Raw genomic sequence first — 15,715 nt, 5'->3', positions numbered from 1 at the left:
GGGTGTGTTTTTAATTAACCCGTTTACGCCTCGACATTTAAAAAATAAAAGTCTTCTAAATCACGACAGTTTTCTGAAATACCTCATGTTTCTATATATCGGTGGTGGTCAATATTTCACGTCAAGGACCCCTAGAATTATTTAGGCCGAAAATATGTTCAAAGCAAATATTTGATTTAAAAACTCTGTAACAATATATATTCAAAGATTTCAGGGCACATTTTCACGATTTTTCGAAAACAGCAGACCTATACAAGCTCGTACAGCGCTAGCTACAGCGCTAGCTACTGCTATTTTTCAATAGCTAAAGTATAAACATTAATGATTAAAACAACCAAAAGGGGGTCCCCGTTCAGAATGGGTTAACTCTCGTCTTTCTGTTTTTTTTCGCCCCCCCCCCCCCCCCCCCCCCCCCCCCCCCCTCCTGTCCTTCCTGTATAAGATATGGTTCGACGGAACAGAACGCCCTCACAGCTGATCCATACGTATGGACCCGTTGACTGATTGATAGTCTCTTAATGTCTCTCTCCCCCTCTCTCTGTGTCTCTCTCTCTCTCTCTCTCTCCCTCTCTCTCTCTCTCTCTCTCTCTCTCTGTCTCTCTCTCAACGTCTCCTTTTAACTCCTTCCTTGGTCACCCTCTCATTCTTCATTTGTTGTATATAATAGATTTATTCACGTGCACAAATCTGATCAATGTTTGAGGTTTCAAGATCTTCATAAATCAGTTAACTCTGGTGGAAAAGTACTGCATTTCAAGACCCTATATAGTCAAATAGTAGTGCAAGGGATGTTTTTAGTTGGTTCTGTTCCGTTCAGAACGTTTTGTCTCCCAGCTTTCCACAAAATAATAGCAAATGCTCCATAGTGGGCTCTATAAGCCTGCTCGATAAGGTGATCGTTATCGATAATTAACGAGCTCCAATGCTCCGTCCCTGATAGCAACGGTTGCCATTTTGATTGGCATTGGAGCAGCGAAGGGCTAATCGTGTTGTCTCTATACCTTGCAGGGCAGCAGCATGCAGAGAGCCATGAAGCTGTAAAGGACGACCTGCCGTGACCCCGGGAGGAGGAGGAGGAGGAGGAGGCAGGAAGTGGTCATCGGCAGGCAGGAAGTGGTCGCTCGCCGCTCCCCGTAGGTGGGTTAGGAGTTATGATCCGGGAAACCGGATCACGACATCGAGGATCAGGAATCTGTTGCTTTACATTTTGGAGTTTGGTTCCATGTGTTTCACTCTCAGAGTCACAGACCTGTTAAGGGTCCATTTGGTTCCATGTGTTTCACTCTCAGAGTCACAGACCTGTTTAGGGTCCATTTGGTTCCATGTGTTTCACTCTCAGAGTCACAGACCTGTTAAGGGTCCATTTGGTTCCATGTGTTTCACTCTCAGAGTCACAGACCTGTTAAGGGTCCATTTGGTTCCATGTGTTTCACTCTCAGAGTCACAGACCTGTTAAGGGTCCATTTGGTTCCATGTGTTACACTCTCAGAGTCACAGACCTGTTAAGGGTCCATTTGGTTCCATGTGTTACACTCTCAGAGTTACAGACCTGTAAGGGTCCATTTGGTTCCATGTGTTACACTCTCAGAGTCACAGACCTGTTAAGGGTCCATTTGGTTCCATGTGTTACACTCAGAGTTACAGACCTGTAAGGGTCCATTTGGTTCCATGTGTTACACTCTCAGAGTCACAGACCTGTTAAGGGTCCATTTGGTTCCATGTGTTACACTCTCAGAGTCACAGACCTGTAAGGGTCCATTTGGTTCCATGTGTTTCACTCTCAGAGTCACAGACCTGTTAAGGGTCCATTTGGTTCCATGTGTTACACTCTCAGAGTCACAGACCTGTTAAGGGTCCATTTGGTTCCATGTGTTACACTCTCATAGTCACAGACCTGTTAAGGGTCCATTTGGTTCCATATGTACACTCAGAGTTACAGACCTGTAAGGGTCCATTTGGTTCCATGTGTTACACTCTCATAGTTACAGACCTGTTAAGGGTCCATTTGGTTCCATATGTACACTCAGAGTTACAGACCTGTAAGGGTCCATTTGGTTCCATGTGTTACACTCTCATAGTTACAGACCTGTAAGGGTCCATTTGGTTCCATATGTACACTCAGAGTTACAGACCTGTAAGGGTCCATTTGGTTCCATGTGTTACACTCTCATAGTTACAGACCTGTTAAGGGTCCATTTGGTTCCATACGTATGTACACTCAGAGTTACAGACCTGTAAGGGTCCATTTGGTTCCATGTGTTACACTCTCATAGTTACAGACCTGTAAGGGTCCATTTGGTTCCATATGTACACTCAGAGTTACAGACCTGTAAGGGTCCATTTGGTTCCATGTGTTACACTCTCATAGTTACAGACCTGTAAGGGTCCATTTGGTTCCATATGTACACTCAGAGTTACAGACCTGTAAGGGTCCATTTGGTTCCATGTGTTACACTCTCATAGTTACAGACCTGTTAAGGGTCCATTTGGTTCCATACGTATGTACACTCAGAGTTACAGACCTGTAAGGGTCCATTTGGTTCCATGTGTTACACTCTCATAGTTACAGACCTGTAAGGGTCCATTTGGTTCCATATGTACACTCAGAGTTACAGACCTGTAAGGGTCCATTTGGTTCCATATTATGTACACTCAGAGTTACAGACCTGACGGCCAGCTCAGCATGTTTGCTATCACGTGGCTTATTTCTAACCTATAGTGTTTTCGGATAGATATTTTAGCGTGCTCATTACATTATGTTCAACATGAGTAATACACTGTAGTGTACACTAGTTCTGTAATCGGGGGGGGGGGGGGGGGGAGCGCGCAGCGGTGGGAATCAAATGAAATCAAGATCCAGTTTTAATCATGCGGGCCTCGTCATGTCATAAATGAAAACACCTGTGTGAAGTGAGTGGCGCTCTTATTGTCGTACTCCTCATCACGACGTAAAATAGACACTGTCTATTGGCTCACCTTGACCTAAAGATTCTCTGTTCGTTGTCAATGGGAATTAGTCCAATAATTAAATGGCAGAGGTTGGACAAAATAGGATTATTTAGTTTCTCACCTGATTCTGACAGGACAATAAGGTCTACTAGCCAGGATAAAAAAAGTCTACCCTATAATCTGCTCACTGCAAATACCCTACATTTTGCTTTAATCCAAGATGCCACCATTGATAACTTATTACAAGGCAATGTTTTCTAATATTCATTATGCTTTAACTCCATTCAGCACGGGAACCCCTTTTGGTGTTTTAAACGTTATGTTATAATTTAGCTGTTGAAAAATAGCAGATCTACAAGCTCGTAGCGCGCCACTCGGTGGCGCGCTACGAGCTTGTAGGTCTGCTGTTTTTGAAAAATCGTGAAAACGGGGCACAAACCTTGGAATGTTCTTTCAGAGCGACCGATTTTAAATCAAATATTTGCTTCTGGCGGTGCCCCTGGAACAACATATTTTGAGATGGGGGTCGGCGGCCAATTACATATAATTCTTGGAGTCCTTGACATGAAATATTGAGTGATATAGGCCTATATAGAAACATAGGTATTTTAAGAAAACCGTCAGGATTTAGCAGACTTTTTTTATTTCGATGTCAGGCCTAAATGTGACGGGTCAAACTAGGGGGTTTTCATGCTTCTGAATCCATTCCAAGCATTAGTTTTGCATGAAAAACACTCCTTGGGCTAAAGAAAAAACACGCCCATAGCCGTCATCGCAAATGTGATGAGGTCAGCACATTTTGGGGACATTTGGGCAAGTGGCCAAATTGAGAAATCAGTTGAGAAACAAAAGAATCCAATTTTGTCCAACCTGAGAGGATTTTTATTTACTGGACTAAATATAATGTTTGTGTATAGGACAAAATAAAAGCTTGGTATACCCCGCGAAAATACACAAAAATGGAAATGTTCCTATTGTTCTGGCTTAGATTGTTATGGTAATGCCACTATGCCCATATGATGATGAACAACACATAATGCTCTAAAAGTGTGAAAAACATATTATACAACATGCAGGTCGTTTTGCGGAAGCAATCTATGATTGGTTGAAACAGCTTTCTAGCCGTGTTTTAAACCACGGTATAGGGTTTCAGAGTAAAAGCGGACATGTTTTCCCGGCACCCCAAAGCTCCTATTTTGAAGGAACTTGATTGTATCAAAGACGATAAAGAAACACCCTCTCGTGTATAATAACACCGCTTAACTTTTCATTTCCCTACGTCTTCAAAAATGTGAATTTTTCAAGGAACCTGAATCTAAAACGCTCCTATATACCTCATTTAACCCATTCTGACCTGAGATCAGATTCATACGAGGTTTCCACTGGACACACACTGGTCTGATGAACCCATTCTGACCTGAGATCAGATTCTAAAAATGTCAGTCGTTCTTCGATTTTTCAAAAATAGCAGACCTACAAGCTCGTAGTGCGCCACTCGGTGGCGCGCTATGAGCTTGTAGATCTGTTATTTTTCAATAGCTAAAGCATAACATAGTGCTAACACCAAAATGGGTTCCCGGACAGAATGGGTTAACCCATTCAGGACGGGAACCCCTTTTGGTGTTTTAAACTAGTATGTTATAATTTAGCTATTGAAAAATAGCAGATCTACAAGCTCGGTGGCGCGCTACGAGCTTGTAGGTCTGCTATTTTTTTGGAAAATCGTGAAAATGGGGCACAAACCTTGGAATATTCTTTCTCTCCCCATATAGGTAGCAGGGGGAGGGGGGGGGGGCGTCGAGTGGACACACCGGACCACCATAACCACGAACCCCCGGGGCCCCCGGTTCGAGCCCCTTCTTGACCGCCGCCACCATGGGCAACACGGCCACCAAGTTCCGCAAGGCGCTGGTGGGCGGGGACGAGGTGCTGGCCTGGCAGCTGTACGAGGGGAACCCCCAGTTCCGGGAGGGGCTGGACCCCAACGCCTCGTACGGCGAGCAGTACCAGCACAACACGCCGCTGCACTACGCCTGTCGGCACGCCATGACGCGCCTGCTCAGGTAATATAAACACAAAGGAGGAGGAGGGTCCATTTGGTGTGATTTGGGCCAATTAGTACATATATAATCTTGGGGGGTCCTTGACATGAAAATGTTTGAGAACCGCTGACATAGAAATACTGTCAGGATTGAGAGAGAGAGAGAGAGAGAGTGAGAGAGACCCACAATCTACTGTGTGAGAGAGAGAGAGAGAGAGAGAGAGAGAGAGAGAGAGAGAGAGAGAGAGAGAGAGAGAGAGAGAGAGAAAGAGAGACCCACAATCTATGTGAGAGAGAGAGAGAGAGAGAGAGAGAGAGAGAGAGAGAGAGAGAGAGAGAGAGAGAGAGAGAGAGAGAGAGAGAGAGAGAGAGAGAGAGACCCACAATCTACTGTGTGTCAGAGAGAGAGACCCATGTTGTTGTTTGTCATATCTGTGTTTGTGCTTTGGCAACACTTGTAAAACGTCATGCCAATAAAGCCTGTTGAATTGAATTGAATAGAGAGAGAGAGAGAGAGAGAGAGAGAGAGAGAGAGAGAGAAATAGAGAGAGAGAGAGAGAGAGAGAGAGAGTTCATCGCTGCTATATTTAAGGGTCACATCCTGTTTGCACACCTGTTATTAGGGATGAGATGATCACGGTAATTATCATTCATCTGCATACAGAACGCTGGCAGTAATAATTATGATCATGTCCTGCCTGGGGGATTGAATCTGAATGGACCTTGGTCGTACAGTGGACCCCCCCACCCCCACACACACACACACACACACACACACACACACACACACACACAGACCACACACACACCATAACCATTCTACAAGCTCACAACGCATTCACGCACGCACACAGACACAGCTGTGCTAGATCTTATTATATCCTGAAACGGCCATAGTTTTATTAGTAGTATAGTTATATCAGTTAACACTTTTAGTGCCGGAAGTGCTTCAAAATAGGAGCTCTGGGGTGCCGGAGTTGTCTGATCGCTTTTACTCTGAAACACTTTCCTTAAAAAAAGTTGACTTTACAAAGTCACCTTACATCCTGGATCATTTTAATTTATACGATATTATGATCCAAAAAAGCGTTCATATTTTGCGGGAGAGACTGATGAGGATATTTTCGTCTCACACACACACAAACATTAAATTCCCCATTGACAATGCATGGAGAATGCACGTCATTATGTGTCTGAGCAAAAAAAAGACACGTCACGTCATGACGATGTACGACGATAAGAGGCGCCCCTCACTTCACACGGGTGTGATTTTTAGACCAGAGGAGGAGACGGAAACGATGGATAGCATAAGGAGAGAGAGAGGAGGAGGAAGGATAGGAGAGAGGAGGAGGAGGAGGAGGAGAGCAGGAGGGGAAGGAGGAGAGATAGAAGAAGAGGAGGAGGATGTGAACCTAATCAGTAAAATGGAGAGGTGGACAGAAGTGCAGCCACAGCTGAGCTGCCACATTCATCAGCGCTGTGTGTGTGTGTGTGTGTGTGTGTGCGGTCGCATGCGTGCGTGCAGCGCCGTGCATGTGTGCATGCACACTAAAAACAGTGAATATTGACCACTTATGTGATCTATCGATGGGATCCTATTCCTATAGTTTACTGAGACGCTACGCTGTCTCTCTGCATTCTGTGATCCTATAGTTTACTGAGACGCTACACTGTCTCTCTGCTTTCTATGATCCTATAGTTTACTGAGACGCTACACTGTCTCTCTGCATTCTGTGATCCTATAGTTTACTGAGACGCTACGCTGTCTCTCTGCATTCTGTGATCCTATAGTTTACTGAGACACTACACTGTCTCTCTGCATTCTGTGATCCTATAGTTTACTGAGACGCTACGCTGTCTCTCTGCATTCTGTGATCCTATAGTTTACTGAGACACTACACTGTCTCTCTGCATTCTGTGATCCTATAGTTTACTGAGACGCTACGCTGTCTCTCTGCATTCTGTGATCCTATAGTTTACTGAGACGCTGCACTGTCTCTCTGCATTCTGTGATCCTATAGTTTACTGAGACGCTACACTGTCTCTCTGCATTCTATGATCCTATAGTTTACTGAGACGCTACGCTGTCTCTCTGCATTCTGTGATCCTATAGTTTACTGAGACGCTGCACTGTCTCTCTGCATTCTGTGATCCTATAGTTTACTGAGACGCTACACTGTCTCTCTGCATTCTATGTGCAGTACAGTATGTGTCCCTTAATGGAAAATTTGCTAAATGCGTGGCAAATCTGCAAATAAAAATGCCTACCACTAGCTTTCTTCACAAATGTGTTCATAAAGGTGTCTACTATCACATATAGATTTGTTCCAACCCAACTCCCTTGGGAAACCTTGTGACAGCTGCTCAAAGTTGGGGTACCAGCACTTGGGCACATTTGGGCAAGTGGCTATGGCCGAATTTAGCCCAAGGAGTATGCAAAACGAATGCTTGCAGCGTATTCAGAATCATGAAAACCCTCTAGTTTAACATATCGCATGCTTACTTAACCCATTCTGGGCCGGAACCCCTTTTGGTGTTAGCATTATGTTATGCTTTAGCTATTGAAAAATAGCAGATCTACAAGCTCATAGCGCGCCACCGAGTGGCGCGCTACGAGCTTGTAGGTCTGCTATTTTTGAAAAATCGAAGAGCGACTGACATGGAAGACATTTTTAGAATCTGATCTCAGGTCAGAATGGAAAACTGTCAGGACGTAGAAGACATTTTTAGAATCTGATCTCAGGTCAGAATGGGTCAAGCATTATGTTATACTTTAGCTAGTGAAACACAGCAGATCTACAAGCTCATAGACACAGACACAGAGTTCCGCGCTACGAGCTTGTAGATCTGCTATTTATTTTTTTTCCAATCGTGAAAATGTGGCGCAAATCTTTGAATATAATATTCAGTGCGAGTGAACGACTGAAAGCCACTGCAGTGAAGAGTGTCTCTGTCGCCCCCTACAGGTCGTTCCTGTTCAGTAAAGAGGGGAACCCCAACAAGCGCAACGTGCACAACGAGACGTGCCTGCACGTGCTGTGCCAGGGCCCGCAGATCCTGCTGCTGCCAGAGGGGGCGCTGTCGCCCCGCCTGGCCCGACCGCACAGGGACGAGCAGAGGCGCGCCGACTGCCTGCAGGTGGCACGCGCGCGCACACACACACACACACACACACACACACACCACACACACACACACACACTCCTATGGTAGCGGTGTTTAAGGTGTTTTAAGTGTGGTTAGGATATTATGTACTTATCATTTCTGTGGCGTGCGTGCGTGCGTGTGTGTGTGTGTGTGTGCGCGTGCGTGCGTGCCCAGATGATGCTCAGCTGGACGGGCGCCAGGTTGGACAGAGGTCAGTACGAGAGGGCCAACGTCAACGCCACGGACAACCGTCACTCCACCTGTCTGCACCACGCCGCCGCCGCCGGCATGAAGAGCTGTGTGGAGGTGAGACGCCCGTCTGTCTGTCTGTCTGTCTGTCTGTCTGTCTGTCTGTCTGTCTGTCTGTCTGTCTGTCTGTCTGTCTGTCTGCCTGTCTGTCTGTCTGTCTGTCTGTCTGTCTGTCTGTCTGTCTGTCTGTCTGTCTGTCTGTCTGTCTGTCTGCCTGCCTGTCTGTCTGTCTGTCTGTCTGTCTGTCTGTCTTGCTGTCTGTCTGTCTTTCTGTCTGTCTGTCTGTCTGTCTGTCTGTCTTTAACCCATTTAGGCCTGACGTCGGAAAAAAATCCATCTAAATCTTGACCTAAGTTTTCTGAAAAACTTCAAATATTTATATAGCAGGCAGCATCAATTTTTTTTGTAATTTTTGAATACTGTACAGAACCCCCAAAAATGGGTTCCCGGCCTGAAGGGGTAAAACACCTAAAGGGTTTTTTTTCGCCCCAAAAAGACCTTTAACCCATTTAGGCCTTACGTCGAGAAAAAGAAAGTCTTCCGAAATAATATATATTCAAAGATTTGGTGCCGCATTTTCACGACTTTTCAAAAATAGCTCACCTACAAGCTTTGTAGACCTGCTATTTTTCAATAGCTAAAGTATAACATAATGCTTAGTTAAAACAACCTAAAGGGGTTCCCGGGCCCAAAGCCTCGGGCGAAGCCAACTCGGATCATGACAACTCACGACAATAAACACATTTTTTTTGTTGGGGCTGTGTTGTATGTAATGTTTTCCCTGTGGTATATGGGACCCCCCCTCTAAAACAAGATGCCGCATCTCAAGGGGCTGTCCTTTTCAATAAAAATAATCCTGACCAAAATTCTATTGTCGCACCACATAAGAAATGCAATTGACTGCCGGCTGAGACGGGAACAAGCGGGTTAGGTTACAGAACGGGCTGGGGAACACGAGTTAGTTAACGAGTGGCAAGCAACACTATAGTATACAGTATAGGTGGACTTTGTAGACTTGGAAAAGGTCCTTTGTGTGTGAGGAGTTTACATGTTCTCCCCGTGTCCCCGAGGGTAGGTACCCTCACATGTTCTCCTCGTGTCCCCTATAGGGTAGGTAGGTACCCTCACATGTTCTCCCCGTGTCCCCGAGGGTAGGTACCCTCACATGTTCTCCTCGTGTCCCCTATAGGGTAGGTAGGTACCCTCACATGTTCTCCCCGTGTCCCCTATAGGGTAGGTAGGTACCCTCACATGTTCTCCTCGTGTCCCCTATAGGGTAGGTAGGTACCCTCACATGTTCTCCCCGTGTCCCCTAGGGTAGGTACCCTCACATGTTCTCTCCGTGTCCCCTAGGGTAGGTACCCTCACAAAGAAACATGCCGTAAACCTGGTCTCTAAACTGCCTCCCCCTGGCCAGCCGGGGCGCCTGATGGAGGGGAAAGGAGCTGGTTGGAATAACGTGTTCCTTCCACGCGCTATACGTCCAACCAGGGAAACTCCCCCCTGTCAGGTGTAAAGGAGCAACTTGGACACTCAGGCATGAAGGAAGCATGATTTCAAGTCCGTTGCTCTCCCCATGTCCCCCATATATGGGGACTAGGTTGGTGGAGGGTGTGTAGAGCCCAGGATCACATTAGATAATTGACACAGGGGTGAAAAATGGGTTACAAAATCGTGTGATAATAAATAAAAGGAAAAGCAAAAGGTGCATTCATCAGACTTACAAAGACCTGGAGCTCCAACAGCATCACAAGTACAACCAAACTAAGACTGTACAAGAGAAGAACCAAACTAAGACTGTACAAGAGAAGAACCAAACTAACACTGTACAAGAAGAACCAAACTAAGACTGTACAAGAGAAGAACCAAACTAAGACTGTACAAGAAGAACCAAACTAAGACTGTACAAGAGAAGAACCAAACTAAGACTGTACAAGAAGAACCAAACTAAGACTTTACAAGAGAAGAACCAAACTAAGACTGTACAAGAAGTACCAAACTGAGAACCAAACTAAGACTGTACAAGAAGTACCAAACTAAGACTGTGCAAGAAGAACCAAACTAAGACTGTACAAGAGAACCAAACTAAGACTGTACAAGAGAAGAACCAAACTAAGACTGTACAAGAGAACCAAACTAAGACTGTACAAGATAACCAATCTAAGACTGTACAAGACGAACCAAACTAAGACTGTACAAGAGAACCAAACTAAGACTGTACAAGATAACCAATCTAAGACTGTACAAGACGAACCAATCTAAGACTGTAGAAGACTCTGCCTTGCGCCATCTATGATGAACACAGACTGACTCCATGTGACCATGTCTCTCTCTCTCTACCTGTTGATCTATGTCTCTCTCTCTCTCTCTCTCTCTCTCTCTCTCTCTCTCTCTGTAGCTGTTGATCCAGAGCGACGCAGACCTCTTCATGGAGGACGAACACAGACTGACTCCATGTGACCATGTCTCTCTCTCTCTACCTGTTGATCTATGTCTCTCTCTCTCTCTCTCTCTCTCTCTCTCTGTAGCTGTTGATCCAGAGCGACGCAGACCTCTTCATGGAGGACGAACACAGACTGACACCATGTGACCACGCTGAGCGGCAGCACCACACGGAGCTGGCTCTCAGCCTGGAGTCCCAGATGGTGTTCTCCTCCTCTGGCCCCGAGAGCCAGGCGGAGAGCAGCGCCCTGCTGCAGCGCAAGGAGGTGACCATGAACACACACACACACACACACACACACACACACACACACACACACACACACACACACACACACACACACACACACACATTAACACAGTGCCCTGCTGCAGCGCATAGGGGTGGGCGGTGGGCGTACATGGAGCAAAAGCACTGGATAATTATCGGTTCACCCATAGTATCTGGGCTACGTGGCCTCAATTAAAAGAGCATTGGGTGATTTGGAAACCCTCCCCTACCCCGGTCCGCCCCAGTAACAAGATAGGACTACAGTGGGGGACGACGACACGACACACGCGACAGGCCAACAGTAGTGGCGGATATCGCCAGGTACCTGGCGATGCGATTACACATCGTTTCCGAGGGTCACGATTCGATTAATCCCGATTAATCCTGATTAATTGGGCTATGTTACGATTCGATTAATCCCGATTAATCATGATTAATCACTCACTGTTAATCACTCAGTCACTGTGTGACTAATAAACAAAGTGCTTTCTAATGATTATGAATATATATATATTCTTTCACAGTGCACGTTTTTAACTCAAATCTTTGCTTCTGGGGGGGTCCATAGAAGAAAATATTTTCAGATGGGTGTCCGTGGCCAAATACAAAACAGCAATAAGCAGCTTTCTTTAAAAAAAAAGAATGAGTTTGTACAAGCATACAATAAATATATATTAATAATGACATAAGATGTCATGTCATAGAAATACATGGGCAGGATTTCGGTTGAGGTCAGCAGCACTCTGTCAAATTGCCTTTATTCTTTGTTAGGACAAAAAAGGTGCTTTTCTTTGTTTCCTTATTCAGGGTTTAATTTTCAGTTACTGAAGTGTCATTAAGGAAGCTTTGGGGTAGTTATTGAGACTATTATGTTGCACCTTTCTGTTTGTTTGCACACATTAAGGAGCATTTGGTTTAAAGTATTTTACAAGTGTATGGCAACATTTTGGATTCTATGATGTTGAGGGGACACGGGAACTCGATACAACTCACAACGTGTACAAGACCATATTGCCCACTGACATCCAGAGATGCAGTCAAGACAACCATCCCGATCCCGAACACACGGACAGCTGCCCATGCACTCAGAAAAGGCGACTAGAATTACGGAGTCCATCGGCACTTTTATTGCAAAGGATTTACGTTCACATTCGGTCGTGGGGAGCGACGGATTCCGGGCCATGTTAGCACTTTGGAGCCACACTACATCGTCCCATCTCGGCCACATTTCACAGGCGGTCGATGGTGTGAGTTTTATCGAGTTCTCGTGTCCCCTCAACCTCATACAATTCTGTCATCTTTTTTCTCTTCCCCTCCGCGTTGGTAACTCGTTCTGTTTTGGTTGTTGAAAGCTAAAGCGTGTGCGAGCGCTGTGTGCGTCACTCTAAACGGTCCGGTACGACGACGCAGACGCAGTCACAGATTAGTTCCGCCCTTTTTCTCCGGTAAAAAAAATACATTATATAATCGATGTTTGACATTTGTGCATCGATGAATTATCGCCCATGATGGCATCGCGATTAATTGACTAATCGATTTTTTTCCCCACCACTAAACAGTACGCCACACCAAGGCCCGCCCCCGCTCGTTCATGATTGGCGGAAGGCCCCTCTCTATCCTGATTGGATGAAGGGTGGGCCACCTATAGCCAAAAAACGAAACCTACTTTGTTTTTAGCTGGGGACAGCTCCTTATATGGTCAGCAACACTCTATAGTATGGCGGGTTATCACAACAAAACAAAAGAAAAAAAAGTGATATTTGAATTAACCCATTTTGGGCCGGGAACCCCTTTTGGTGTTTTAAAGCATTGTGTTACGCTTTAGCCGTTGAAAAATAGCAGATCTACAAGCTCGTATATAAGCGGCGGTGGCGCGCTACGAGCTTGTAGGTCTGCTATTTTAGAAAAAAAATCGTGAAAATGTGCCTGAAAGCGAGTTTTTAACTCAAATCTTAACTCGAATATTTTCAGACGGGGGTCGGCGGCGAATTACATATATACTTTTTTCGGGTCCTTGACATGAAATATTGAGCACCACTGATATAGAAACACGAGGTATTTCAGGAAACTGTCAGAATTTAGACTGAGTAAGCGCGGTGACAAAACAAATCCATTTGAACGCAGCCATTCATGCTGGGAGCAGCCAGACTACAAGGGAGGTGTAGCGCCGTTAGATAACGTGGAGACACTTTGAACCCAAACATCACTTCTCATTATTCACCTCTCGTTTGAAGTATTACACACACGCGCGCGCACACACGCACATGCACACGCACACGCACACGCACACACACACACACACACACACACACACACACACACACAGGCAGCGAGTGCAGCTGCAGTCTAACTGATAGCAGAGTTTGTACTCATTTCCTCACCTTGTGAATCCATGCTATACGGTCGAATATGTTTTTAGCGAGGGGTTCGTCGTGTAGTTAGTATAGAGACCCCGGTGGTTAACGATGTTTCATTGGTCAGGTGCGATTGTGTTCGGTGTCGGAAATGTGTTTTTAGTCCATTTGTGTTATTTTGACCATTAATGATTGACAATTTAGACAATTTAGACATTTTTTGCAGATGCTCTTAATCCAGAGCGGTTTACAGTATAAGCGAGAACAACACAAGGTAATACATCAAAATACATAAACAATAGATTGATTGAGTAGCAGTGCGGGCCGTGTAGCCAGGGTGTGAGAACGGAACAGCATTTCCCCCGAAAGTTCAAAACCCATGACTGTTGTCTGACCACCTTCTAACTGGGTGCAACACTGTCCACTGGTGGACACTAGGCATGTAACGATGTATCGTAAATCGATATATATAGATCGATATTAATCCCGACGGTATGAATAGATTTTCTTTTAGATTTTTTTACGCCTTTTATTGGTTTTTTTGAAGGGACAGACAGTAGGCTGACAGGAAACGGGAGAGAGAGATGGGGGGGGGGAAGACATGCAGTAAAGGCCGTGTCGGGCTCGGGAGTCGAACCCGCGGCACACTGCGACTGGATCACCAGTCGGGTGCCCAGACGGTTACGCCACCGCCTGGGCATGGTATGAATCGATTTAATAAAATAAAAAAATCGATAAAAAAAAACCCCAAACTTTTATTTATTACTTTTATTATTATTTATTATTTATTTTAGGGGTGCTAGTGATTTATGGTGTGTGTGTGTGTGATGTGAAATGTGAGCTCTCCGTCATATTTTTGGAGAGAAACGAGTCACTTTCAGCAGAGCACTGTGAGAGGGGAGCTGTGCGTGTATATGTTACTGTATGCCCATGGGTGATGGTGGTCGGGTCGTTGATGCGCATTAATACAATCAAGGAAGGCAATTATGTTTATGCACTGTCAAAAGTCATGCAACCTATTTGGCCCCCCCAAAAAACTTTGGGGGGGGGATAAATTATATAATTTATATTAAAATTTATATAAAAAATGTAATTTTATCTGGAAAATATTTTCTGTTTAAAATATCGTGGAAAAATCGTATCGTGATACGAATCGTACGGTGAGTTGAGTGGATCGTCACATGCCTATAGTTGGACACCACCTTTCTGTCTGGGGTGTTGTAACGCTGTCCACTGGTGGAACAACTCGGTCACCTCTAGTTAATCCTTCACGTCTCAAGTTGCTAATCTCACTGTAAACAATGCATTGCGTGCCGTGCAGTTCAGGACGTCTTGCAGGCCCTGCTAGTGGTACAATTAATATTCCAACAAGCTATACAGCTGTATAGAAATGACTGCAGGGGGGGGGGGGTGACTCTATAAAGGTTTTAGAGACATCTTAATTAATTACCCCCCCGCCGGGGCAAATATAATGGGTCATGTTCTATACTGGCCCCAATGGTCGTGCCCACTTGCCCCGAATAGTCACGTTTTCATTATAAGAATAGGTTAAAAAAAAATGGTGCTTAAAAATGATGTCAAGGGGACACAGTGGGTCGGTAGTGCTGTCGCCTCACAGCTAGAAAGGTCCTGGGTTCGATTCCCACCGGGGACGTGTTCCCCTCCTCCGCGTATCATTAGATCATTGACACTGGGTGAAAAATGGGTCGCGAAATCGTGGGATAAAAAATAGGAAAAAAAATATATGTTGAATGCAATCGCAGAGTGTCCGGCAGTCACTTAACGAGTGCAGCTGCTAGTTGTAAATGCAGTAGGTATTATTGGTCTTCATGAATGACCAATGATAAATAAAAGACGGAATGCACTTTGCCCTTCGTCTCTCTCTCTCTCTCTCTCTCTCTCTCTCTCTCTCTCTCTCTCTCTCTCTCTCTCTTCTCTCTCTCTCTCTCTCTCTCTCTCTCTCTCTCTCTCTCTCTCTCTCTCTCTCTCTGTGTGTGTGTCTCTCTATGTCTCTCAGCCATACGAGGGTCTTAAGCTGCAGGACCTTCGCAGGTTAAAGGACATGCTGATAGTGGAGACGGCCGACATGCTGCAAGCCCCCCTGTTCACCGCAGAGGCCCTGCTCCGAGCGCACGGTCTGTGTGTGTGTGTGTGTGTGTACATGTGTGTGTGTGTGTGTGTGTGTGCGTGCGCACGTTGGTGACAGTTGAAAAATGCATTGCACCAACAACTTTCCATATCTCAGATATCCTGCAGGTGTGT

At 45.3% G+C, this 15,715-nt stretch overlaps 1 protein-coding gene across 1 annotated transcript in view; it reads left to right on the top strand.

The window, feature by feature from the left end:
• Window positions 1-15,715, top strand: part of LOC308332245 (ankyrin repeat and IBR domain-containing protein 1-like) — a 57,707-nt gene that overhangs the window by 12,071 nt on the left and 29,921 nt on the right. The window contains 6 exon segments of the mRNA XM_080788019.1: window positions 1,009-1,137; window positions 4,722-5,012; window positions 7,957-8,128; window positions 8,312-8,443; window positions 10,915-11,094; window positions 15,471-15,588. Of these exon segments, the coding sequence (XP_080644145.1) occupies window positions 4,825-5,012; window positions 7,957-8,128; window positions 8,312-8,443; window positions 10,915-11,094; window positions 15,471-15,588 (790 nt within the window). The 5' untranslated portion in view covers window positions 1,009-1,137; window positions 4,722-4,824.

The sequence above is a fragment of the Protomyctophum bolini genome (genome assembly GCF_963924005.1).
Source record: "Protomyctophum bolini genome assembly, chromosome: 17".
In the NCBI taxonomy this organism is placed as follows: Eukaryota; Metazoa; Chordata; class Actinopteri; order Myctophiformes; family Myctophidae; genus Protomyctophum; species Protomyctophum bolini.
Note: the sequence above shows the minus strand (reverse complement) of the source record. Positions and strands in the feature narration are given on the sequence as shown.